The following is a 26,787-nucleotide window of genomic DNA, read 5'->3' on the forward strand; positions in this document are numbered from 1 at the left end:
ATTTATCCCTTGGCTGATTTGATGAGCTTACCAGCAAGAAGGATTTTAATTCCTTTTTATCCCAAATTATTTTTTCCACAGCTGTGATATGAGATGATTCTGCCAAATAATTTAGGCTCAAAATCTGACCTATATTGAATAGCATAAGATACTGAGGATGTTCTTGGGATTTTAAGGGGAGAGCTTATATTTCACTGTAGGCTTTTTAATGGAAGACTACAAGAAAACATTGTCTTATGTTTCCTATCCTAATCCTATTATTATTATTAAATACTATTAATACTGCAAGACAAGTGTTGATGTCCCATTTGCAACAGTATACAAAAAAGGATCTTATGAAACGGCCGTATGAAAAGACATAGAATCGGTATGTGTTTTATAAGACAGTTTCAAGATCTATCTTTTATTCAGTGCCCATATTTCAGGTCATATCATTAGACATCACTTTGATTGCTGGTGTAAACTGCAAGCAATATTAAGAGTTGTCATGTAGCTTCTTTAAACATATTTGGCAAAAGCATTTACCATTGTAAGGGTTCAGTGTTACAAATACATTAATACCTGCTTAATTGTAAACATCTCAGTAGTCCCTCGTTAATGGCAAATTTGGTCTGATATGTCCATGTCTATGGGCAAAATCCCGCTTGGGAGCACAAGCTGTTTCGGAGCATGTGAGGTGGGAAGCACGGAAGTCTGCAAGGGCCATTTCGGTTTCAGAGGAACACAGAGGCCACCAGCACCCACACCCTGCTGTTCACAGCACCAGAGTCTTCGTCACACCCAGCAAAGCTCCCAAACCTCCTCTGCCAGGCCCAGTGGCATAGACATCACCAGTGCACATCAACGTCCTCTGAGGATGGTGGAAAGGGCAGAGCTTTCTTACTTGGCAAGGCATCAGAACATCATCCCGGGATGTGGTGGACATCGGTTCAAGTGCCTAAGGGGTACGTTTATTCCATGCAGTGTAAACACACCAGTCCGGGAAGCGGCGTGCTGTGCAGAAATGCCCTGAGTCACTTTGTGGAGATAAATACTAAGTTTATGCTCTCCCAGATCCAGGTCTGCCTTGCCCATATACGGCCCACGATCAGCGCTGCCTCGGCTTTGCTTCAGGGCCCAGGAGGTGCGGGGATTCATCCCTCCGCACGGGTTTCGGGGCTGCTGGTGAGTCTCAGGGCCATGCACGGGTATCCATGCCACGCACGGGGATCCGCACCCTTGGGGCCGGCGGGTTGGGGTCCACCCCAGGCCTGCAAGCTGGAGGGACGGGTCTCAAGTTCCTGGGTTGGAGCAAGAGGAGCAACTGCCTTCATCTGCTTTTGTAGGAGCGGTCTGATGCATACAGCCGCCTGCCAGCGGTTTTAGCAGATGCGTCCTCCTGCCTGCAGGAAGGCCAGAAGCCCTTGGGAACGGGCGACCACCAGAGTCACTAGGGGTGTGGAGATAGGGGGAGGAGAAGTTTTAAAAAAATCATACAAAGGGACACGGTGGGTGTTTGCGTGGGGACACGGTGGGTGTTTGCGTGGGGATGCGGTGGGTTTTTGCGTGGGGACGCGGTGGGTGGTTGGGTGGGGACACGGTGCGCTCGTGGCTGTGGTAGGGGAGTAATCTGAGGGAGGAAGGGTCTGCCTGCGTGACGGCCCCGGGGAGAGGCCCAGGGAGGGGGTGTGCCGGGCCGCAGCCAGCCCGGCTGCCGGGGCAGCCGCTGCCCGCCCGGCGGGGGCACCACCGAGCTGCCTGGGCCGACGGAGCCGTTGCGGGCCGGCGCTAGGACCCGGCAGAGCCCTACCGGCCGGCGAGGGGAGGGCGGGGCTACCCGTGATGAGAAGCCAAGCCAATGAGCGCGGGGCCGCTGCCGGGCTCATTTACATTCCGGCGCGACGCATCCAATAAGCGTGCGAGCTGCCGGGCCGCGCTGCGCTCCCAGCCGCCCCGCCCGGGCGGTCGCGGCTCATTCGGAGAATGGCCGCGGCCACGGCGTGCGGCTCCCCGCCTCCCCGCCCGCCGCCGCCGCGGAAGCGGGGCGACTCCCGGCGGCGGCAGGCCGCCCTCTTCTTCCTCAACAACATCTCCCTGGACGGCCGACCGCCCTGCCCGCCCGCCGAGAAACCGCCGCCGCCCGCCGGCCCGGGCGAGGGGGAGGAGGCGGCGGCGGAACCGGCCGGAGCCCCCCCGCGCCTGTTGTCCCCGCCGCCCGCCTGCCAGCCGCCGCCCGCCCTGCTGCTGCCGCCCGGCGTCCCCCCCCTCGCCGCCACCGCCGGAGCCAAGGGGGAGGCGGACCCCACCCGCGGGGGCATCTTCCTGCCGCAGCTGCTGCTGGGCGGCCCGCTCTGCCCGCCGCCCCCGGCGCCGCCCGCCCTGCCGGGGATGCTGGCGGCCGCCAAGCCGGGCGCCCCGGGGCTGCTGAGCCCCACGCAGAGCGCGGCGGGCGGCGGCTTCGCGCTGGAGGCGCAGCGGCAGAGGTGAGTGAGGGGACGGGGCACGCCGGGCCAGCCCGCACACCCCACACCCCCGCGCCGGCGGCGGGGCCGCCCTGACCCCGCGGGGCGTGGGAAGCGGCGGGACCCCCCCCGGGGCTCTGGAAAGAGCCGGACTTTCCCAGGGCCCTCGCCCGGCCCGCGGCCCCGGGGGGTGGGGAGCGGAGCATGGGAAACGGCCGCCCCCGGGGAGAGCGGCCGTGGGAGGCGGCGCCGGCCCCGCCGTCGCCTCGCCCCGGGAGGTGGCACCTGCCCCGGGGCAGCCCGGCGGAGGGGTCCCGGGGGCTGGCGGGGCATGGAGCCTCGCAGGCAGCCGGGGAGCGCTGCCCGCTCTGCCCTGCCCGCTGCCTCGGGCTGTGCGGCTCAGCCCTGGGGATGTACGGCTGCCTGTGCGGAGGATGCCCCAGCTGCGGGAGTGCCTGGTGAGGAGGATTTGCGGAGTATTTCACTCGCTGAGTCTCTGGCTGCAGTTCTGCGGTATCCCGAACCCTGCCTCCGGCTTTTCCCTAGCCCAGTTTTTGCATTTTTCTGCTTCCAGACGAAGCCGACAGAGTCATTGCTAGGTAGGACTCTTCCTCCGTGCAACGGCCACACTGCTGATGTAGTGCCTTCTCCCAGTCTCTGCTGCTTGTCTATGCAGTAACTCTGTATATTAATAAATGCTTGTGTGCTGGGAACTTTGAGTCAGCCTCAGGGGAGGATGTTCTGGCCTTCAGTGCAGGATTACCATTGCATTTCCAAGGGAATTCTATCAGCCCGAAAGTGTTGGTTTTCTGATCTATTGGAAGGCGGGCTTGTGCTCAGATCTTGGGGATTTGAGCTCTGAAGGAACTCTTTTCAGGCCATTTCTTGCATAAACAGCTTTGTGAAGTGAGCTGGCCCTCCGAGCCTGCAGATAGGCAGAGCAGTATCAAAGGCTTTAAGTCTACATGGTCTTTATAGGGGCTTCCAGAGCTTTGTTAGGCAGCTGAAACAGAGATGTTGTCTGCGTTTTAGGGCTCGGGAGCTTTGCTAATGCAGTTGATGGGTGTTCCCTTTCAGTGTATATCTTGCAGTGGAGGTGTCCTCTTGATCCCCAGGAAACAGCTACTTGGAGGTTCAAGTGAATATAAAGAAAAGTAACTGTGAGGTGTGGGGGTCCTCTCGTGTGTTGTCCCTCCTGGGTTTTTTCCTTCTGGAACTCTCATTTACCAGTCATTGCTTTCCTTCTTGTAATGCTTTCCTTCTTGTAAACCTTTCTTTCCTCACTTGGAGAAATTGAAGCTGGGCCTGCTGGATGGACGTCCTGTATGCACAGGTTGCACTGTTGTATGCAGCTTGTTGTGCAGGAAAGCCTGAAGTAAGGGTGTTGCTGTGGCACAGCTCCTTCTTAGCACTCCTGGTCCACAAAAGTCACTGCTCTAGGTGCTGTGCTATTCATTTCATTGCTTTAATATTGGACGTAAAGCTCTTGAGGGTGAGTCTTGCATCAGGAGCTTTACAAGCACAGTTACCTCTGTGGGTGTGACATTCGGTGTGCCCGTGCGTACTGAGTTCTGGACCACTGGAGTTCATGTAAATGGTTCAATCCTTGCCATGCCAGGTCAAAAGGACAGTAAGAAAACGCTTTAATGCATATTCGTGGGATCTTCTCATTTGATGTCCTTCCTGCCTCTTTCCTTGGCATGTGATTTTAGATGTTATGTTCCACTATTGTAATTCTAATCGATCCACCTGAAAACAATGATAAATCGGAAATAAAAGGTAGAGAGAAGTGCAAGGAGGATACTCAGAGGAATGAAAGGGCTTCTGTGTGAGTAATGACAAAACAGGCCATGACTTTTCATCTTGGAAGAGATGGCTGAAAGGGTATATTATATTACATTAATCACTTTGTATACTGCTTATGAGGGTGGTTTGGAATGAGAATTCATCTGTTTTTTTGTCTTTAAAGAAGAAAAGAGTGAGTGGAGAACATCTGCTGAAACTATCAGGCAGAAGATCCACATCTTTACATGGAGATACACACATCTTCTGACAAAAGGCCAGTTTTATGCTGCCTGTGGGGATGTTAGACCCAACATGTCTACTCCCAGTCATGTTGGGCACAGGAGCGGGTGAGGTGGACCATCCCTCTGTAATTACGATTTCACCTGTGACTTGCAGGGTGAGGGACTTGGAGTGCTATTTTTTCACTGGACAGTTCCATGGTTTGCTCTGCGACAGAGCATCCCTTCATCCCTGCAGAACAGCGGTGTCTCCTCTTGTTGCAAATACATGAAGAGTGATTCGGGGACTTTCTTCCCTGCAGGACGGTGGTGGTTATGCTGCTTCCAAAATAAGATTCAGAAATGAACAAACAATGGCAAAAGGGGTTTTCTTTTACTGGGACTCAGGAATCGGTATCATTTTGCTGTACAGTAATGTTGCTACTCTGGATAGGTTAACTGCATGCATCGTGCAAATACAGGCGTACATACAGGCGTATGAAGTCATCAGAGGGAAGGGGGAGGTGGAATCTGCGCTGTGACTCTGGACATCTAATCTTTGGTGCCCACTTAAGGCAGCTGCTCTCCTCAGAGTCCTTTTTTAGTCACTGCCAAGAGCTGCTTTGAATTGCCCTCGGTGGAGCCTCCCTTAAATGCACCAGGAGCACAGGCTGAAGGGTCTCCAGGTTCGCTCTGTCCGTGTTTGGTGCCACTGCAGTCCTGTGCTGTGCCCAGGGATTTCATCACGCTGGGGCTTGCCCCCATCCATGGAGATCACTTTATCTAGAACTGGCCGTTCCATTGTGCAGAGTTTTATTACAAAACTTGGTCTTGTTTGACTTGATTGAGAAGTTGCAAGAAGCTGATGAGACCGGCCAGCGTAGCTCCGGGCAGGTTGTGACGGCACCTCTGCTAGAGTTGGTGGTTACTCATTAGCAACAGGCAGGGTCTTCAGTACAGCGCAAGGAATAAGTGAGCTGCTCAGCTGATGTAACGTGGAGTTTCTCGGAGTTGCTCGGTAGCTGTCAGGTTCTTCAGGATGGAAACTTCAGCGGTGCACGCTCCCTCGGCGGCACAGTTCCATCTGGAGGCTTGGTTTTGTTGCGCTGCTGGCTGAGTGTTATAAACTTAATGACTTTAACCTTGCACTTTTGTTTTTCTAAGGAGTCTTCTGTTTACAGGATCTTGAATTACAATGCTGTGTTATACCAGCTTGCTTAATCTGCTTGCCATCCCTCCTCCCTTCTCCTTTTCCATCTTGCTCTGTTCTTTTGTTCTTTCAAAGAACAAGCCTCAAAAAGCAGTGGAGGGAGGCAGCAAACAGTGAACAAATCGGCATTCACACATTTTTAATGAATTTCTGCAGCTGGGTCTGAAACTGGCCGAGCTTTCTGGGGAAACACAGATAACAGAGGGCCCTGAAAATAGCCAGGTTATGAAAGCATGAAGAATGGGAACAACAGCCCTGAATGTCAATGCTGCTTGTGCTTCTGAGGTTTCAGTATAGTGTAATGTAAAGCAGCTGGTTTTGCCATACATTCGCTGCGTTTTGCTGGGCCTAAGAATAAATACAGAGCCTAAATTATTTGCAACCGATGCTTTAATGTCCTTGGTGTTCAGTGGTCAGGGAGCTGAACTGAATGTTCATGGCTGCTGATAAATCAGAAATGACTGAGCTAATTTAGGTCATTTTAAGGGTGGGAGTTTAAACAGTAGTTGATAACAGCAGCACTTTGGACCAACTCTGCTTTTAAGTGTTAATTGGATGCCAGATTGCTGACATAGGTGTGATCAAATTAGTTCCTTGGGTGGAATGGCAGAAATGCTTGGTCAGGCTTTTATGCTTATGATGGTTAAGGTGTTTTGTCCTGCTGTCAGCTTAGCTGCTGTTCAAGAAATATAAATATTTTTTTAAAAAAACCCTTTGCTAATAAACAGGTTTTGTTGAGATGGATGAAATTAAAACTAAGACTTCTAAACATTTTATTTCTAAGCCTTATTTGGAATAACCTGAGCACACATGGTGCTTTTCAGGAAGCAGCAAGATCTGTCAGAGCCTGCAAGTTTTGACCTTTCAGAGGTGAATGGTAGACTGGGACGTGCTGCTCAGGGCTGAAAATGAACATATTCGAAACCTGAACTTTACTTAAAAGTCAGCTGAAAAGTTAAGGCTGCAGTCTCTTCCTCGGCAAGCACAGTTTGCATCGGCAGCTCTCCTCTCATATTTGCAACTGCAGGTGATTGCATGTGTCCAATATTAAATGTTTATAATTTATAGCTGCCTGTAGCATTTATTAGCTGACATTCCTGGCCAGGTATAATAATCAGAAGTAGTAAGTTGTCTGCCTAGCAGGAAACTTGGAGATCAGAAAATCCACGTCCTTGTATCTTGTGCACCACTGTGAATGGGTCTGGGTCAAACAATCCTGAACGCTGCTAACACCAAGGTTATTTGACCTCTTCTTTAAAAGCCTCTGGACTCTTTTAAATGTAACTTTGATCTCCAGGCAGGAGGAGTCTGTACAGAATTAACTGTTCTTGCAGTTGGTTTCACCAGCTTTTCAAAGCAATCGTGCAGGAGCCCCAGCAGCAGGTTTCGGGATGCTGCAGGAAGGAGGATGCTCTGGAAGTGCTGTTTCCACCTTTCCTTTTCCCTTGCTGCCTGCTCCCGGTTCCTCTCTGCAGGAGGCAATGAGGGTGGCTGGAATGATGTTGTCTTGCTTCAAGTCAACGAGTCATCAGCTGAGAGGGAAAATGTTACCAAATGAAATGTAGAAAGCTGAATAGCTTAACTTTAGGGAGGACTTGGTGGGGCCCCGTTTCAGACCTCCAGTAAGCAAGTCCTGTAGGAGTGCTGTGGCCAGAGCTTCCTTATCCTGGTGCTCCTCTGCTGTGGACTTGAAGGTACTGCCAAAACCTTATGTAGCAGAACAGTGTTCATAGCTGTTTTCTATAGATTTACTTTACAAGCTTCCTTAGAGTCAGGAAAAATAACACAAGCATTATTGGACCATTATTTTCAAACGTAACTCTTGACTCTGAAGTCTGCAGGATCTCGGTGTACTGGCTTAAAATGTTGTTTCTTTGATTCATGGTCTAAAATAGTTATCTCCTCTCTCCTCCTTGTTTTCCTCCCCCCGGATCTCAGCTGGTGAACAAGTGCCTCCTGCTGAGTCTGAGCACTCGGAGCTCCCAAAGCTCATGTTGAGGAGCAGCTGTATGCTGAGGGTGTTGGTGAGAAGGATACGTTTAGGTTGTCGGGGCTCCTTAGCATAATTTTGCTTAGCCCCAAAGTCCTTCTTGATAATTGCAGAGACATGGGCTGTGCAAACTTGCATCTGCTTTGCCATCCGACTGGACAGCTGTCTCGCCTAGCTGGGGGTGAAGCTCCTTTGTCGGGGCTGTTGCGTGCTCCTGGCACCGTGACTGAACCAGTTCGGAAGAGTTACTAGCAGTTCTCAGTTTTTTGCCATTTACTATGAACTGTGGGATGAGGCAGGGAGGGAGGGATCTTTGCTTTCTGTTTTAAAGAGTCGTTCTGAGCTACAGATGAGCTCTTCTGCTCTGGGTTTGGGTATGGTTTGTTTGGTTTAGAAGGGGAAAAAAAGGGTGGAGGGAGGGGAAGTGACTCGCACAAAATTGTGTTAAATATTTTTTTTCCTGCAGTATGTGTTTTTTAGTTATATTAAATCTTGAAGACTTAGCTTCAGCTGTCCTGTGTTCCTCCTTTTTCCATCTGTCAACCAGTTAAAGCTGTGAGGCTGTCAGGCTGAGCAAGCTTGAAGATGCTTTTGAGCCTTCTTTTGAAGGTTGTTCTGAAGTCTTCTGGCTCTGTAGCTTGAGTTTTAAAATGCACAATCTGACGTGCACATGAGCAGAATGAAATTTGGATTCTTTAATGAGCAGGAGGTATTGTTGATAAAGCAGGTGCCTGCAGATGGAGGGAGCTCGCTAAAGCCGCTCTGTCACGCTAACTCTTCGAATGCACAGCTTTAAACTCCTAACCTTTGGTTTATAGCTGTTGTGTATATATAACTTACTGTAAATTATTATAGTCTAACCTCTGAAAAAGATGTTAAATGGAGAACCTTTAACTGGTCTCATAAGTGCGAGCGAAGCAGAAGTGTTTCAGGAGATAGCCCTCTGATTCGTGAGATGTATTGAGTCTTTACAACTAAAAGCTTGCTGCCAGCTGACCCTGCTGCCTGAGGCTGTGATCCCAGGAGCTCTGAACGCCCTGGCTCCCAGCAGCCACCTTCTCCAGGGAGCACTCCTCTTGTGCCAGCTCTCGCTCAGCGTGGTGGTACCCGAGCTCAGCGTAGCCTGCAGACCTGCCTCGGAGCTGGGTAGCCATTTCGTTTGCTAGCCAGCCACGGCACGGGCTGAACTGCAGCCAAAGCTGCTTGCTCTACAGCATGGACAGACTTGCACTTGCTCTGTTGTGGTCGCTGCAATTTAAGCATAAAATTTTGCCCTGGTGAGGCTACAACCTCTTGATTGTGGGTTGGAGGGGATGATGGATGTTGCGGTGGGAAGAACCAAATGCCCATAAAAACACTGGGAGACCTCTCAACTTTCTTTGACTTGGTTTCCTCCAGTCACCTGTTTTGAATTTTCTTCTCCTTCCCAGTTAAAAGCTTCTCTTTTTTTTTCCTTTTTTTTAACTTGTGAGTTTTATTGTGCCAAAGGCTTTTATTTTAACAAGGCACATAATGAAATGACAGCATCATCTCTCAGGGAAGTGCATGAATATTTCTAGCATAATGCCCACAGTGTTATCAAGGACATGCTTTGCATTTCACTTGCTTGTTTTGCTCAGCGGTTCAGTGCTTGGTGAGCAGAGCACAAAGCACAGAGGGAGCCAGGTTGGTGAGCTAGGAATGCCTCCAGAAACTCATAGAAACTTGGAGAAATACAGTTACTGGTTCTGTCCTGGCCAGCACGTCCAATTTGCTTTGTGAGAAGCAGCAGGGATTTTAGGAGTGGACTCTGGGCATGGCAAACCTTGCATCTGGTTTGGTGGTTCTCTTGCAACAGATGGCTTTCATAATACTTACTGGAAGGCATTATTTTATCCTTGGATTGTCTAAACACTCTTAGCACCAAAACAATGTCATTTATGAAACACAATGGATACAAAGCTCATTTCTTAGTAGCATTAGGTCTTAATCATATGTGGTTGTGAATCAGCAGTGAAGTAGCAGCCGCTGTGAGGAGTATCTCATTTCTTTCCTTGTTAGTATTTAAAACTCTCCAGGCTTCGTGAGCTTCCCACTTACTCTGCCTCCACCTTCACTCAAATTATACTTCATTTTTGTTCCTTCTTGTCTGTCCCGTAGGCTGCATGACACATTCTTTTCCTTGTGTGTGGCTTTACTGGTGTTTGAGGAGTGCAGGATTTTCTCTTGGCTGTTTGGGACCTGCAGGAAAGCCCCTGGTGCCTCTTCAGTTTTGCAAACAAACCTTGAATAAGAACACAAAGGTGAAGGAATTGGGCCTCCCTCCTCATCCTGAGGTCTCACGGAGGGACCTGCTCTGAAGCATAAAACTACTTCCCATGCTCACGTGGCTAATTTGGGTTTACTCTTTAAAATGAAGATTACCAGAGGAATAACTTAAACTAGCCCTGCTGTGAGACTTGTATTTATTCTCTGGCAGTCTGATACTTAAACAAATGTCAGAAGGAACTCCTGGGACGGTGGCCTGCAATCCAAACTGCACGTTTGTGGTGCCGTAAAACAGTGAGTAGCTGACTTTGTAAAGAAGGAGCACTTAGCTGCATGCTTACTGTCGGTTATGCAGGGTGTTCTTTCTGCCACTGCCTCTTATTGAACATCAGAGCTGAAACCATCTATCTGTGAAAACGGCTTGCTCGGTGCTGGGCACTTCATTAAAGTCATTTATTTCACCAAATACGTTGTTTTGAAGGTGATTCAGTATAAATGTGGTCTCTGATTTCTTTTGGCTTTAATTACTGAGAACTTGTTGCTACTGGTGAGCTGTACTCAATCTGCTTTTGAGCAGGAAACTCGTTAAGGTAAGCGCTGAGGGTGGTGAGGCATGGGGGCACTGGTATGAGAATAGGGATGCTCACACCCGTACGCTCTGAAATGCAAGCCTGAAAACAGTAAATGTCTCCTGGGCTGCATAAGTAATGGCAGTTGCAAAAAATTAAGCTTAAAAACTGGAACTGGTTTTCTTAATCCCTCGATGCCAGTATTTTACCTGGTCAAACTGAAACACAGTTCATAGTGGGTTGTTGGCTCACCCATAAGGAAGGAAAACGATACAGCTTAATCTTTAAAATACGTCTTGGAAAAACAAATCTGACAGGTATGTCTTCCTATTGTAAACAGGATTTGGGATCTGGATTCTTGTGTAAATTACCTTTGACGGTTCTTACTAAGCTAGTGCTTCCAAAAACCAATAAATTATTTTTGTCCTTGTTATATTAATAACTCAGTCCCTTGACAGCTGTGATTATACTGAGGCCTGTAAAGGACCTTACAAAGGGACATCCATATTAAAATAAAACTCTTCCAAGTGAGAAATAGGAAACCAAATTCTATTAGCTCCTAATTTTACGCAGTAATTAAAAATTCTTCACCTCCCCCATTCCACCTATCTATTAGCAGTACACATGGCTAAAGAGCAGCAGAGGATATAAGCCTTGCTGCTAATTTTAGCCCAGTGCCTGGGGGGTGCGTGCCTGCGTGGGCACATGCAGCATGGCATCCTTCCCCCAGCAGAAGGGCGATGGATGTGACTCCATCCGAAACAAATCTGCCCTGGCAGTCCCTTTGGCTGGAGGAGGTCTCAAGTCACGTTACCGACGGGCTTTTGCAGCATCTTTGAACGCTTGTGTCGCAGGGCTTGGCCATCCTGGAAGCGATGAGGATAAGAAGTCACGGCAGAAGATGAACTCTGGCTGTGTGGGTGGCTCAGAGTGCAGACCTGTCTGTGTGAGAGGTGGGGATTAATTGGGATGGGAGGAGAATCCCTGTAAGATTTTAGAAAATTCTGACATAACCCTTCAGGAAGGAGCAAGACAAGCCAGTCCATTCACCTGCTGTAGCAGACATGCAGGAACCAGAAGGACAAAACAGAGAAAAGCTTCAAAATGGCCAAATGGCAGCTGCACGCAGTGGCTTAAGTAAGATCATTGGCCACTGCAATTTAAAGACCAATATTAGAAGTTAAAATGAGGTTCATGAGGGCTGTTGCAGAGCCTGGGAGTGCTGAGCAGGGACAGAGGTGCCCAAAGGGCAGCCCCACTGTCCCTTAGAGGACATGGTGGCCCAGGAGCAGGCATGGAAGAGGCTTGCCTGTGCCTGAAGCCATGTCTGATAGCACAGGGTTAGTATCTCTTTTGCATTCCACTATAGTATCTGCTAAAGAACAGTCAGCTTGGACACTTCCAACTACAGCAGCATCCTGAAACTTTACCCTTGTCCTCTTGGGTGTCTGCAGGTAGCCCAGCCCGTGGGTGGGAAGGGGGAAAATACTGTTGGCGAGCCATCAGGAAGGTCAGCGTTCTTTAATCTGGAGCTGTGACTTAACCAGCTTTTTCCTTTCAATTCATAAGACAGGTCGTGTAGGGATTATCGGTGCTATACATAGATTGCTCTTAGCTGTGTCCTGTTCTGCTGGGAACACTTAAGAGCTGTGTCAACCTCAGGGCCGGGGATCCTGCGTGCTGTTTGTCCGTTGTTCTTCACCCTCTGCAGAGAGTTTCTCTGCCAGCGCTCGGTGGGACGCTGGCAGGGCTAGAAGAGGACAACTCTGAAGCTGGAAGCACTCAGAAATTTGGTTTCCTCAGTGGGAAATCCATCAGGAAAGATATATGTGTGGGCTGGCTACTGCTTCCCAGGGTGGGAGTCAAAATGCAACTCTGAACATAATTTGTTGGGTTTTTATCTGAACACAAGATTTCTTGTGGGCTTTTTTTAAGTGCATGTTTAGCTCATCAGGGATTCGGCAGCCGTGTTGAATTGTGCGTGTCCGTGTGTGCACATGGAGATAACAAGCTAAGGCGTAATCCAGAATTCCTCTGCTTGATAGCCCTTATCTTTGAGCATGTGCTGTGTGTGTGTTCTCTCTTGGTGGGTCCCTTTGGAGGTGCTGGCTCTGTAAATGCAGTTGCTGGGTTTAATGTTGAAGTTCTGGGAGGATCCTGCTTTATTGGCTCCTGAAATAGTGGCGGTGAAGCACCCGAAAGTGAGCTCCTGGCCAAGGACATACAAACAAGCAAACCCTCTATAGCTTGTCAAGGAAATAGCTGGTATCGGCCAACAGGCACGTTTGACCTTTCTTTAGGATACTGTTGAAATTACAGCCTGCTTCACAGAACTCTAACATTTTAATATTGGATATTTTGATTTCTAATTGTCAGGTGGCATGTCAGTACGGGTGTGTGTAAGGTACCTTGCAGTGCATGTACAGATGTTGGTATTCTGTTTTAGTATTTTGGTTGCATTTGATAATAAACGTTCTGTGTAAACTACTTAAAATCCTTTGAATTCCAGTGGATCAGACCACAAGCAAGAAGGTTGTGTTATCTTAGGTGAAGCTCCTTGGCACAGGGTATGTGACTCGGCATTTTTTAATTGAAGCTAGCAGCCGCTGAAGCGATCCTGTGCTGCCTATTGTCGACGTGTGGATTGGCTGCATGAGAAGAGCATTCAAACTAAAGAAAGTATATATATGTGTGTGTATATATTACAACATGCGCAGACTACTCCAAGTGTTACATTTTGCAGTCTACTCCAAGTACTGCGCTACCTAATAAAGAAGTTCTATACATTAGTCGTGCTGGGGAATCTAGCAAGTCTCTCTTGGACTGCAGGGAGGGAGCTGCGTTGCTGTAAAACATTGGCTGGAGCATACAAACTGTTTTGGGTACTCTGGATTAGTGAGACCTCTTTATGTACACCGTGTTTTGAGACTTGAAGAGTGTCTTGCTTAGCATCTGGGATTCTTCCAAGGTGACAGCTTCACTTGAGGACAGAAAATATTATTTACAAGCGTAGCTAAAAATGAAGTTTCCTGTTGGCAGAGTGGGGATGAGTCATTGTGGTTTTGAGTCAAGGGGCACAATCTTCCCTTCACTGCAGCAGGTTTTTACTTCCAGATATGCTCTTACAGAGCGGCAGGTTCAGGTGTTTGTCACTTTTGTCCCTGTTACTGAGAAAACGAGGCGGTGTTCAGAAGGTGTAACGCTCCGGATGGGTCTCCACCGTGGTGGTGAGCACACCCTCATTGACCCCAAGGGCAGTTGCACCTACAGCACTGCGGAGTTGCTAGTGAGGGTCTAGCCATGGCTCTCCCAATCCATCCAGCTACTTACACGGCATCCTTTTACAGAACCACGTGCTTTTTTTGTACCATTGGTGTTAGCTGTGTTTCCCCTTTGCTCACCACACGTGGCATCTTTGCCTGCATCCAGCCAGGTTTCCCCCAGGAGGGGAGGAAGACTGGGGACGTTACCAACTGCATTCATGCCAGGAGGTTTGAGATTGGTCTCCACATTTCATGAAGGGGTTTTTATTGCAGGATAGATGCCAAAGTAGACTGGAGAACCATGTGTATGTGAATGCGTTCAACTTTCTTGTGCAGTTCTTGCTGAAAAGCAAAAAGAAAAAAAATAAATTTAAAACTGAAGTGCTGGTGAAGGGTGTTGAAGCTGTGCCATGAGTGTTCTTCAGTAGCACCCTTAATAGCTGTTGATTTGTAGGAGGCAGTCTCCAGCAAGACTGAAGGTGTTAGTCCTGTGGGAGGATTTACCTCTCTTGTGTTTACAAAAAGGGACACTAACTTTTCATCCTCCTACCTGTTTGAGTTGTGGCCTTTTTTAAGAATGCCTGAGCAGCACTGCTAAGAATCTGAAGACAATTTCTTTCTAGGGGAAAAAATAGTGTTATATGGGAGTATAAATTATTACAAATTCACTGTAATTTGAATTATTACAAATTCAAAGGAAAATTCACTAATTATATTTCATTAAGGAGATTGTAAGCAGACTTTGGCATTCATTCTCTTTATGTACTTGAAGACCTAGAGAAAATGGTAAATTGTTTCTCTTGAATTTGCGATGAGGAATGGAGAACTAACCTGGTTTCAGGAATACTCAGATTGAAGTGTCATTTTGCAAAACCTCTAGATAAACGTTGGTGTGTACATCTACAGGAATAACTTCAGAGACCTTATTGCAGATGCTTGCCTGCAGATCAGCAGTTTTAAGTGATGTTTATGTCAATGTATAAGGAAGAATACCAGAACACCATCTTTTCTAAAGTGCTGGTTTTTGTGTTCCTGCTATAGCTTGAAGCAAGAGGGGCAAATGCTCCTGTTACTGGTAATCTGCTTGTTGTGGAAATCCGTAATTTTAAATCAAGTCCTGTGCATTGGCAACGCTGCCTGTAACAGCGATGTGCCACGTGGAGTGAAACTGCCATGTCTCGCTGGCACAGTTTTTGGCAGGCAGCTCTGGCAAGAGCTCCAAGTAGCTCAGAAAAGAAGAAATAACTTGCAAGAAGGGGGAAAAGAGGTGAAAGCACCTGTTTTGTCACTTGAACAGTTTGCGTTTCTGGACACCATGCTTAAGAAAAAGCAGCCAGATTTTGTTCGCGTCCAGAACTCTGGTGTATCTCTTTTGTAGCAACAAAATAGGGTGGTTTGGTTTCTTACCCAGCTCAGGCTGGGAGGAGGAAAGGCAAGTCACTCGGACTAGCAGATTGCCAGCCTGTTTCAAAATCCTGAAGTGCTGGGCTTCAAGACCAGACTTAAATCCTAACTAGCTTTTTTTATCTTTACCATGGAATCATAGAATGCTTTGGGTTGGAAGGGACCTTTACAGGTCATCAGTCCAACCCCCCTGCAAGAGCAGGGACATCTTCAACTGGATCAGGTTGCTCAGAGCCCCGTCCAGCCTGACCTTGAATGTTTCCAGGGATGGGGCATCCACCACCTCCCTGGGCAACCTGGGCCAGTGCCTAATCAACTGAAGCTGTAAATGGCTTTGCTGTATAAAAACTTTTCTATAGCTGTTAGCAATTAATAAATCCCATTTTTCTTGACCTCTCTTCCCCCCTCCCCCCCACACCAACCCAAGGTGCCATGCTTTTGCTTGGTGTTGGATGTTAACTTCCAGGCATGAGAGCCTGGCCTTGGTCTGTCTGAGCAGTTTGGCCTCTCATCGGTGCTAGAGCTCTGATGCAGCTTAAACTTTGAATTTTTTTCCAAAAGTAGAGTTTATCAAACCAGAGTCCTGCAAACTTTAGTCTCATGTTGCTTTTACGTTGACTTCCATGGAGGTATTGTCCATTAGTTGAGTTACTGTGTCACTTTGGAAGAAAACCTTGGACTTGAGTGCATGTAGCTTGTGCTAAAAATGCAACACGATGTATGCTTAAACAAAAGCAGAAAATATGGAATCTAATAGTTGTGTCAGTGTTTTGCTGGTGGCAGTTGAATCTGTGTGCGTTGTTCCTATGGAAATTGCAGTCATAGTTTTACAATTCATTTGTAAAGCTCTACCAACAAAGAACGACTTGACTTTGACAATAGTAATGTATCTTACTTTGGCAAGGTGTATTTTTTTTGCTTAAATGTAATATGCTATTACTGTTACACTAACTAACATGATTCCTACTGTTATTCTCCTTGCATCTTCCATTCGGGGATTTCAGATGGGTACTGAATACTCTTTGCTTCCTCTGATAGCCCTGTATTGTTTTCTGGAGAGATCTGTCAATTTTATTGAGCTACTGTCATAGACTCTCAGTCTGCCGACTCCTGCGGCCGGAGACGACTGTGTTCTGAATCGAGAATACACACAGATGTTTGGTCATCACACAGATATACCTGTATCTGTCCATAGATTGATATAAAATGACTTTTACCCTTGCCTTGATGCGGGGGGGGCTTTTTGCAATATTTCTTGTAAGATTTTAAATGAGTATTTGGAAGCTTTTTAGGTGTTTAACTTCTGGGTAGGTGTTCTTATGTGTTGAAGATAGTGAATGCTCTTGTTAATGAAGTTGGTATAAATATGTACTTCAAGGGTCCTGGAGGGGGAGACAAGTTCTTGGCCTTTTTAGGAACTTGAAACTCTTAGTTAAGCACTCTTCCAATTAAAAAAAAAAAAATCAAAAAACCCCTGCCATTTGTCCTAAGAGCTCATAGATCTGTTGCAGTTCATAAACTCAGAGGCCATGAACTAATATTGTTCACTCTTCGTGGTGTTGTACATTTTACAGAAGGCGTTTTATCTCCCAGCGCTGCTCTCTAGACTTTTTAGAAGACATAGTGGAATATGCCAGTGTACGAAGGTACTTTTTTCAAAAGCAGCATTAATCTCAACTCGTTGCATGCAGTCCTCTCCTCCCTGCACCCTCTTCCACGCCAATATCTGAGGTCCTGCATGCTCGTGCTGCCATCTGATCATACAACTGGCATGACTCTTTTTCAGAGTGCTTAACAGGTGGTGGTTTTTTTATAATTGCAGAACCAAGCATATATCTGGGTCTCCGAGACACAAAAGTTTGAAGAAGATGCACTTCATCAAGAACATGAGGCAGTATGACACCAAGAACAGCAGGTAACTTCTGGAGAACAAGGTGCCCCCTGTACTCAGGTGACATAGGATGTGCTCAGCAGTAGACTCTAGTTCAATGCCATTAGCCATTGAACGTCAGTGGGAATAAGGTGATGTCCTTGGGATCTTGTTAATTTTATACATACTTCTATCGAAGGCAGTAGGTGCTCATATCTGCTACATCTGCAGCAATATTCTGATGGTTCTGCCATCCTGCTTTGAGGAGGTTAAATCATTCTCTTCTAACACCCTTATCTCCAGCACACAGAGAGGTTAGAGCTGAGGAGGATTTAAGGAGAGTGGCTTGGTTTAGCCAAATTCTTGGCTCATAGTTGCTGGGCAGAAGAGAAGGGGGGGGCCGTGTTCATATTTATTATTAATAGAGGTGTGAGACTTCATCTAAATGTAAAAATATTATCTACATCTTTTCACAAGGTTCATGTAAAAATTACGTAAATATAGATACATATTTAAAGACTAGGATCTCCTCTGAGGAGCTCTCAAGGTGATGGCAGTTACTGAACACTGGGGTTTGATGCAGAACTTGGCTCTAAGGACCTACAGGGTCAGAATGAAACCTCTGCTTTTGTGCTGCTTCCTGAAAACATAAAATCCATAGCAGTATCTGTGTGACTTACAGAGCAATTTAAGGGGAGTTCTGTGTTCGTGTTCCATAAGAAGCTGCTTTGTAACATCTGAATCTTAATTCTTATCCTGATCTCTTCCCCTCTACTTACAGAATAGTGTTAATCTGTGCTAAACGAACACTGTGTGTGGCTTTTTCTATCCTACCTTACGGGGAGAGTTTACGGATCAGGTGAGTCATCTTTAACTGCTTTGTGAAATGTCTGGTCTATTGTTTGCAAAAGATCTTTTTAAATTAGTATGGTGTATGTCTCCTGCTTTGAAGCAGGTGAACTTAAATTACCATTTATGTGTAAGGACAAGAGCTTGCTAGCAGAGCAGTAAAATCGGACATTGCCACAGTGTCAACGTGTTCATTCAAACTCCAAGAGAAGAATAGTGGAGAAGGTAGGCTTTTCTTCAAGTGTTTATTCATTCTTAAAGCACTCCAGTCCTGTGAAATCCCCGAAACCAGCTTTGAACAGATGATGTGATGTGTTGCTGTGTAGGATTTCCTATGCTCCTAAAGTGGTCAGAAATCAACTGTCTTTAGTGCAACAAACAATTGTGTCAGCAAAAAAGCAAACAGAACATCAAGGAAGGATGCTGCTGCCTTTACTGGAAACCTTCAAGGTTTTATAGTGAAGTTACATCTAAATAAGTTTAAGATGCTCTTCTGGTTTTCAGCTCTAAGCCATGAATGTCACTGTTTGCAGTCTAAGAAAAACAGAAACAGTTTAGACTGATGGAAACTGCTTTTAGTGTTTGTACTACATTTTTGTACAGAACTGTCAATATGATCACTTATGAGAAACCAAGCCTGCTAACTGCATTTCCCTGCAGCTTTGCTCAGTCCCTTGTGAAGTCTAAGCTGATTCTGTGAAGGTCTATGATCTACAAATATACCATAGAAAATACTAATTTTATTCTAATCCACTTTTGGCGAAACAATTGTGTTGTCACTTGTGTCCTGTACATAACTTATGGACAAAGGAAACGGATGTTTAGTGGTGGGAATTATATTGTATGCAAATACACTTGCCATAAAAATAGTTGGTGGGAAAATATTCTCTCACTTCATAGAAAAGCAGCAAGGTCACCGGAGCTATTTTAGAGCAGTTCTGAGCTCTGTGTCGTTCTGCTTATGTGTAAGCTGGCAATGCAGTTCTTCAATGGAAAGCTGCTTTTTCACGTTGGAATGTAGGTGACAAAGCTGCATGCTGCCATCGCTGAAGCAGAGTTCTGCTAGCAGCCTTAATTCTTAACTTGAGCTTGTGTGCGCAGTGGTTGGAAAATTGCAATTGAAAGGCAAGTTTCTGATCCTGGAAAACTAGTAATATAAATCACGTTTGCTGTTAAGTGTTTAAGCATTAGTTTGTTAATGAATGGTACGGTCTTATGCAGAAAGACCATATTAAAAAAAGTTTACATTTGCTAGATATATTGTTACAGATTTGAGTTAAAATGATATGAAATCTGATTCTTCAGTTAATGAACATCTCTAAGTTTTCAAAAGAGTACTTAAAAATTAATGCTTTCTTGGAGATGGGATTGAGGGATTGCATGGTTCTCACATAGAACTCTGACCTGGTGTTTACCATAGAGGAAGCTGGGCTTATGCTGCATTTTCCAATAGTGCATTTTCTTACCTGCATTTAGTGATCTAAAAATGGAAGGACAGAAGCAACGACATCCTTCTGGGGGAGTTTCAGTCTCCACTGAGATGGTGCTTGGACTGGAAGGAGTAGAGCTGGGTGCTGATGGCAAGGTAAGGAGGGGTTTTGGGGTTTTTTTTGTCTGTTGATCTGTAATGCCAATGACCAAACCACTGACTGGAGGCGGGGGCAGCGGGTGGGTGAGCTGGCTGCTTTCACCCTGGGACCATTTCATGCTGGGGCAAATCACTTTGTGGATGGCAAAGCACTGCGTAAATTGAGAGCTGTAACTTTTCAGAGCAGTGGAAGTTTGTTTTGATCCTTAAAGTTTGAAATGTTTGGCTTGTGATAAAGCTTCTTCTGAGGAGGCTGTTGAAGCCCATGATCACTTCTGCCTCCGTTTCTGGAGAATTGATTTGACTCTGGTATCTTAGGCAACATGTGAGTGATGTTTTGATAGAAATATAGGCAAATTTATACCTCTTTAGTTAAATTTATATACTGCCAGACTTTTACTGATGTGATTCTTCCCTTTTCTTTGCCACCCCACCAAATCTTCTACAACACTTCCATACTGAAGTCGTGGAAGCAAGGCATTCCTCATCCAACTTTTCCCTTTCCTCCTGTCCCACAGTTTCAAGGTCCCCACTCCCAAATACAAACTCCAGGGGACCCTCTGAGTTGGAAAATCCTAGATTTCTGGAAATAAGCTTTTCCATAAATTTTCCTCTATAACTACTACAACTTTCTCTTCTTTAAGGTTGTGTCCTATGCAAAATTCTTGTATCCAACCAATGCCCTGGTTGTTCGCAAAGCTGACAGCCATAGTGCTGTTCCCTCATGTCGAGCTAGTGCTTCACGGAGTCTTCCTGGATCAAGATATAAACCTGTGACAGCAAAAACAATACCAGCAGGAACAGACATTGGTAAGGACAGCTGTCAGCTTTGTCACCACTTGTGCACACAGCAGAAAAACATTAAAGGAATATATTTGTCTGAAACAATTGCAAATGGTAAAGTGCATTATTAGGAAGGATGTGCTGCAGCTGGAATGAAACTGTTTTTAGCACAGCCTAGCAAAGAAGGCTTGTTAGTGAGGTATAAATGATGAGCCTTAAAACTGAGACTTGCACATGTTCCTTACGTCCTTTGTATATCTGGGCTAGTTCTGTTTATGCAATTCAAGGAGCTCAAAGCTGTTTCCTTGGAAATGTGAAATTTTATATTACTCAACAAGAAACATCTGGTGTACATAGGTACAGGTGGTCCTCCTTGCCTTCTAGCACAGTAACAATGCATATGCCAAAGAGTTTGTGACAAGAATCTCTTCTCTTGTGTAAAAGAGCAAACCTGACAGCTCTGCTGTCTGCTAGATCAGAGTATAGGCAAAAGAATTCAGTCTTGTGCAGTTGTGTTCTGTGCATATTTGTGGATGACAAATTTAGTTTGTACTAAGTCTAAAATGGTGCGTCAGGCACATGCTGGAGAAAGAGCGTGTGGGTTTTTTAATAATTCTAATACCTGACTGGTGCATTCATGGAACGCAAACAGGTGACTGTAGCTGCAGTTTGCCTGTACTATGGGGTCTGCCAACACTTCTAATGTTTGCTGTTTGAAAACTTTTCTAAAGAGGAAACAGGGAATTTAAAGCCCTGTATCTTATGATCCAGTGTTGTGCTTTCCTCATTCCACTCAGGAAGTGAAGCTGGGGAAGCCACAGAATATGATCCAAATCTTCTGGATGATCCTCAATGGCCCTGTGGAAAACATAAACGTGTTCTCATCTTTGCCTCTTACATGGTGAGTGACTGGCATACCTGAACAGGGGAGTGAGTGAGTGCCTGGAAGATCCTTCTATAAGAAACTTCTTCAAGGAAGACGACTTCCTCCAGGAAGAAAAAGTTGTGGCTTTTTGAGAATTGATTAGGAAAAATATAAATAGTTGGGTTTGTACACTCAGCTTGTTGAGGACCAACCTGCCATGTATCTCCATGTTGTCATGTGCTTCTTGTAACCATTTGCTTACTAGTTTTTTTTAAGATTTTGTCTGTGGTTGAGATTCAACACGGTCTATTACTTAGGACATTATAGAAATGTTAAATTGTGAATAATAAAACTCAGGTTTGCCTTTGCATTAGTGTCTTTGGAAGACTTGTTTGGCTGTCAGTACTGTTCACAAGAGAAATGATAAATTTTGCTTCTTGTGTTTCAGACTACAGTCATAGAATATGTGAAACCCTCGGACCTTAAAAAGGATATGAATGAAACCTTTAGAGAGAAGTTTCCTCACATCAAGTTGACACTGAGCAAAATTAGGAGGTGAGAAACAAGTATTGAATAATGAGAACATCTACGCTGTACAAGGCTGCTTTTATCTTCCACTTGTATGGAGCAAATACTAGATGTATTACTAGATCTATTAATAGTATATATGATTAAACACTAATCTCTTGTTGCCAGTTGAGCTGCCTGTAGGATGACAGCCCCATACAGGAATGTTTAGGATGTTGAGAAAGGGTAACAGTTGCTTTTCATAGTTCAGCCTAAAAGGGTTTTGTTTCACCAACTGTGGTGTACAAACGCTCATAGCCAATTAACAGTGAAGCAGCATTAGCCTTGAAACACTCGTAACCTGATTGTTTGGCTGTAGCGCAGCCCACTCTAACTGGATTGTCCTTCTGGACCCTCTGGCTATTTTCGCGTTTCAATTGCCAGACTCGCTGATGATCGTGGACTCTAACAAGATTCTAGGATAAAGAAGAGTGTTAGGTGTGGGGAGTCTCGATAAAGAAAAGCATTTCATGAAGGCAGAACTATGCCCCACAGAATTCCTAATCTTCCAGGAAATGCATCTGGCCACTCATCAGCGAGATGCACTGTTGTGCCTCCCGAGAGCTGTAATCTTGCTGGTGTCACATGGTGGTTAATGCAGTCGAGGCCTTCTGAAATAGCCAGCTTAAACGCTATCCTGCTGAATCACCAGGGCTATGTGTAGCTATTGACTCTGAGTGGAAGGCTTGCTCAGTCAGGGTGTGTTCTGCCAGTGTCCTGCGTACTCCACTTTGTAGCTGTTTTAAATAGTGTGCTTGCACAGATATCTTCTTGCAGGTGTAGCATGGATGGCAGCCATGAGAGGTAGCATCCACCATAAAGTCTGCCTGTATGCTGAAGTGAAGGGCCAGCTGTTGTGGGAAGCATGTAAACCAGTCTGCCTTCCCCCTCAGACCCCATTCTTCCGCGAGGTGTGTAGTAGACAGGACTCTACGCAGCAACTGCTGTGATCCGCACGGCTTTGATGTGGTATTCTGTAGGTCAGGGTAGTTCACTCATTATATGAATCACGAACCAGTTTGGGAGCCGACCCATACAGCAGTAGCCTGTGTCAGTGGGGCAGCTAAGCCCCTGGTGTTTATGGGCAGATGTGGAAGTGTTCTTCCACAGTAGATGTCAGCCAGGTTAAATCAGTTTGTGCATCAGCTCCAGCTTGCTGCCAGCTGGGCTTCTTCAGTCTAGGATAATAGTCATCACAGTTTTCCAAATAGGCGTCTTGCCCGTATGCTCTTCTGAGTTCCCATGCTGCAGTGTTTCTAGAGCATTTCATAAAAGCTGTCATGTTTGAGAGGGTGTCTTTTTTCTTATTCCCAGTTTAAAGAGAGAGATGCGGAACCTGAGTGAAGAGTGCAATCTGGAGCCGGTTACTGTCTCCATGGCTTATGTTTACTTTGAGAAGCTCGTCCTCCAAGGCAAACTCAACAAACAGAACCGCAAACTGTGTGCTGGTGCTTGCGTTCTGCTTGCAGCCAAGATCAGCAGTGATCTCAGGAAACACGAAGTTAAACACCTTATAGACGTAAGTACTGTGAGACTTGTTTCAGGTGTTGTCAAAACCTTCTCTCTAGCTCATAGAACAAGACAAAGGTTAAAGCCAAGGCTTAGCAGTGCATGTCTGCATTTAAGACCAGCTCTTTCAGTCAGTTTTATGTCTCATTAGGGCTCTTCCTTGATGGTTTGAGGTTTTTTTTAATTCATTAAAAGTACCTGACTGGCGCAGTCTAATGTCCTACCGATCCTACAGTGAGCTTATTTTTGCACTTACTGTTTCTCAGGCAAACGTATGTAACTGTTGTGTGGGTGTCACAGCTGAGCTGATAAGCTGGTTTACTTGTCTGATCCCTGGCAACACTTTTGATCCTGGAGGAACAGCTCTGGCCATGCATCACTGACTCCTGTTTTATGCTGACTTAATCTAACAGTGCGTTGGTATCTTGTGGATTAATGGATTCTTTCTCCCCCTCTTTTTTTTTTATTACAATCATAGAAACTAGAAGAGAGATTCAGATTCAACAGAAGAGATCTCATTGGTTTTGAATTCACTGTCCTTGTAGCTTTGGAACTGGCTCTCTATCTTCCTGAAAACCAAGTTTTACCTCATTACAGACGGCTTACACAACAGTCTTAACCAAAGCTGTGTTCCAGCTGACAGCCAGCGGCGCTGGGGATCGCATCACTGAACGCTGCTGGTGGAGTTGTGGCTGGCCTTTCTGTGCTGCTGTGTGCATCCTGCCATGGCTACAGCGAGTTTTGAAGTCTGCGGTGTGTTATTAAACTGTCGAGGTGTGCATTATGGACACGTATGCCAAGTCTGGGGGATGGTACGAGAAGAGTTATTGAACTTTATTTTCTTTTGGACATTTAAAGCACAAATATTCACCAGTCAGCTCTCATGGCTGCTTATTATTCTTTATTTATCTTCTCAGTTTTACTAAAACTGTTCTTCCCTATAAGAATACTATGGTATTGTTTCTTTTTTTTTTTAAGCCTTTATTGTATTCCTTGAAACTAAAGGAAGCATCACTTCCATTCCAGTGCACCATAAAGTTCAGATGTTTCTAAGAATCTTCTTGCATTTTTACATTAATGAAATGCATACTTTATTTTTTTAAAGATGTGCCTAAAACTGGCTGGTCTGGTACCAGTGCTTTTTAAGTTAGTTATGTTATGTAGTGGGGAATCCTGAATTTGTATAGGCATTTATTCTTTACCTGCATTGGCCTTGCATATAAGGAAAACAATTCCAGTATATCTGCACTAATGATACACAGGGCATCTATACTATACTATAGAGCTGTAAGTAGCAAGATTGAAATTACTCCATTCCAATTTAGTTAACTATTAATACCTTAGAAATACACATTTTATTTAAAAAGATTATTTGAAAATCTGTCATGAAATACCACGTGTTGAGCAAGGTAGCTGCAGCAAGGGGATTGCCATCCTAATTCACTCTTCAATGAAAGATGAGCGCTTGACTAAGAGCAATCTGCTGTCAAATGTATCCTTTATGATTTTTGTTTCAGTATTCCATAGTATGAAATAAGCACCTTTTTAGTACAACTGTATTATATATGGTCTTACGTGCTCTGAGCATATACTTAAGTCAGTAGAGCTACTGCTGCCAAACTAAGCCAATGAAACAAAGCATGCTCAATATTTAAAATGCTACTTTCTTACTCTGTTCTTCCAAGCGTTGCATCACTGTGATGGTCCTCATAAAACTGGCATTTGTTGCACATCTGAACAGCCACTTCACGGCTGGTGCCCAGTAGTGCTCTGATGCTTACACAGAGGCTAAATAACTTCTCTGATCATTGGCTATTCCTTCATTTATTTTTAAAATGTCTGGGTTGGGAATGAACTCTGATTATATGTGGAACCTTCTGTGATATTGGCTCTTGGGTTCATTTTCTGAAGCAATATTATGATACAAGTAACTGTGTCCACTTGCAAGGAACAAAAGTGATGCTTGGCTATTACGACTGAGAAATCTGTAATTTAAGTTTGACTCCTAAATGAAATACTAGACCTCGTACTGGGGTAAGGGACCTGCTACCTAATATGTAAAGTAATGTAAATTCCTGTTCCTTGTATTAAATGTTGTTGTAGGCAAAACCACAGCTAAGTCTTTACTCTTCAGCTGTGTTTTGCCTGAAGCTAATTTGGCTTCATTAGAATTGCAGCAAACTTTACTGGAGCCCCTTCCTCTTTAAGTAGGGCTCGAAATGTATTTTTCATATATAATAATTACGGTGACAAATCTTTTGTAACTGTGTTCAACTGTATGTAGCTTCAAGTTATTTGTGTAAAATTTAATATGCTTGTGACTTCTCTCTAACACAGAAGGACTTTCCAGTCTCTGTAAGTGAGATGGTAGCTAATAAGTTAGACAATAAGCTTGCCAGTTATCTTCCAAAAGGTTTAAAAAATTGCCTACTAGTTAAACTTTCTACTGAATATAACTGTCCTTGCATGCAAGAAATAGTGATGTACTAAACATCTAGTGTATAACGAGCCTTCGAATTAGCAAACAGTGGTGAAGACAACTAAATCGGTCCACCGCTTCCTGAAGTCATTAGGGGAAAGAGGTAGAACTGAGCAAAGAGCTTTCTCACACGGTATCTCCAGAAATAGTAAAACACTTTGCTTAGTATGAACAAAGTCAGAAAATGTCTTTCTCTAGGAACTTCTTTCTGTTTAGTGTATAAAGAGTTTTCTGTAACAAAATTAACTTTCCTTTCCTCACCATCTAAGGAAAAAAACTTTGGTTTGCAACACTTTGCGGTCTCTATTCAGTGGAAGTTTGTCTAGTTGCAGTGGGTGTTTGGGCTGGAGTTACACTCCCAGAAGCTATGGTTTCACGTCATAAAACGGCAAGCTTTTGCTTTCTCTTTCAGAAGAACAAATTAAGATAAAGAGCATTAAATTACAGAACGCTGAATGTTGTCTTAAGGTTACCCTAAACGTTGGCTCGGGCACGTGCAGTGTTCTTGAGCTCACAAGCTGTTTGGAGCACAGGCCAAAAACGACGCGGTGGAGGGAACGCTGTACCGATGTCTCTGTAGAGCGCGGGTTTGGGGCTGATGCCGTCCAGAGGCGTAGTCTGCGGCTTGTACATCAGTACCTCTGTTGTGGTGTCTGTGCAGCAGCAGTCCTTCTGCAGAGATACGGTGACTTGTGTGTGTATATATGTTGATTTTTTTTCTAGAGTGTAGCTTGCAGTCCTGTGTGGGAATATTTATCTTTTCACCTAAAAGCTGCCACCGTGTGGCAAAGGACAATTACTACCTTACCAATTAATAAACTGAAAGTAGGACCCAAAATAATACATGGATCTGCTGGCTTTACATTTTCACAGCCCCAACTCCTCTTGCTTGGCAGGGAAGCGCTGGTTTACGCCGAGGGGTGGTCTGGGGCCGTGGGCCGTGCAAGGATGCTGCTGCGTTGACTCGGCACGGAGAACTCTCTTGATAAGAGGCTGTACATTTTTATGTAAACAATAGTTATGGTTTTGTCTTATGCCATTATTTAAAAGTCTGAGTTGTAGCCGGTTCCTTTTTTTTTCTTCCCCTTTCCATGAACTTGTGAAATTAAGATGCTGTGAAATAAAAACTCTTTTGATATACGTTTTGTAA

The 26,787-nt window shown here is 45.3% G+C and overlaps 1 protein-coding gene across 2 annotated transcripts; it reads left to right on the plus strand.

Moving 5' to 3' along the window:
* The first annotated feature begins 1,923 nt into the window (after window positions 1–1,923).
* On the plus strand, window positions 1,924–26,786 carry CABLES2 (Cdk5 and Abl enzyme substrate 2). 2 transcript variants are annotated; one of them, XM_072878818.1, is made up of 10 exons: window positions 1,924–2,462; window positions 16,702–16,773; window positions 16,950–17,042; window positions 17,779–17,856; window positions 19,323–19,431; window positions 20,079–20,244; window positions 21,015–21,118; window positions 21,531–21,637; window positions 22,964–23,168; window positions 23,637–26,786. In XM_072878818.1, the coding sequence occupies exons 1-10, from the start codon at window positions 1,963–1,965 to the stop codon at window positions 23,775–23,777; spliced, it is 1,575 nt and encodes a 524-aa protein (XP_072734919.1). In that variant the 5' UTR covers window positions 1,924–1,962; the 3' UTR covers window positions 23,778–26,786. The 2 variants fall into 2 exon arrangements, with proteins under 2 accessions (XP_072734919.1, XP_072734920.1); XM_072878819.1 differs by lacking the exon at window positions 16,702–16,773.
* The last annotated feature ends 1 nt before the right edge of the window (window position 26,787 follows it).

Source organism: Ciconia boyciana, chromosome 14 (genome assembly GCF_034638445.1).
Source record: "Ciconia boyciana chromosome 14, ASM3463844v1, whole genome shotgun sequence".
Lineage (NCBI taxonomy): Eukaryota > Metazoa > Chordata > Aves > Ciconiiformes > Ciconiidae > Ciconia > Ciconia boyciana.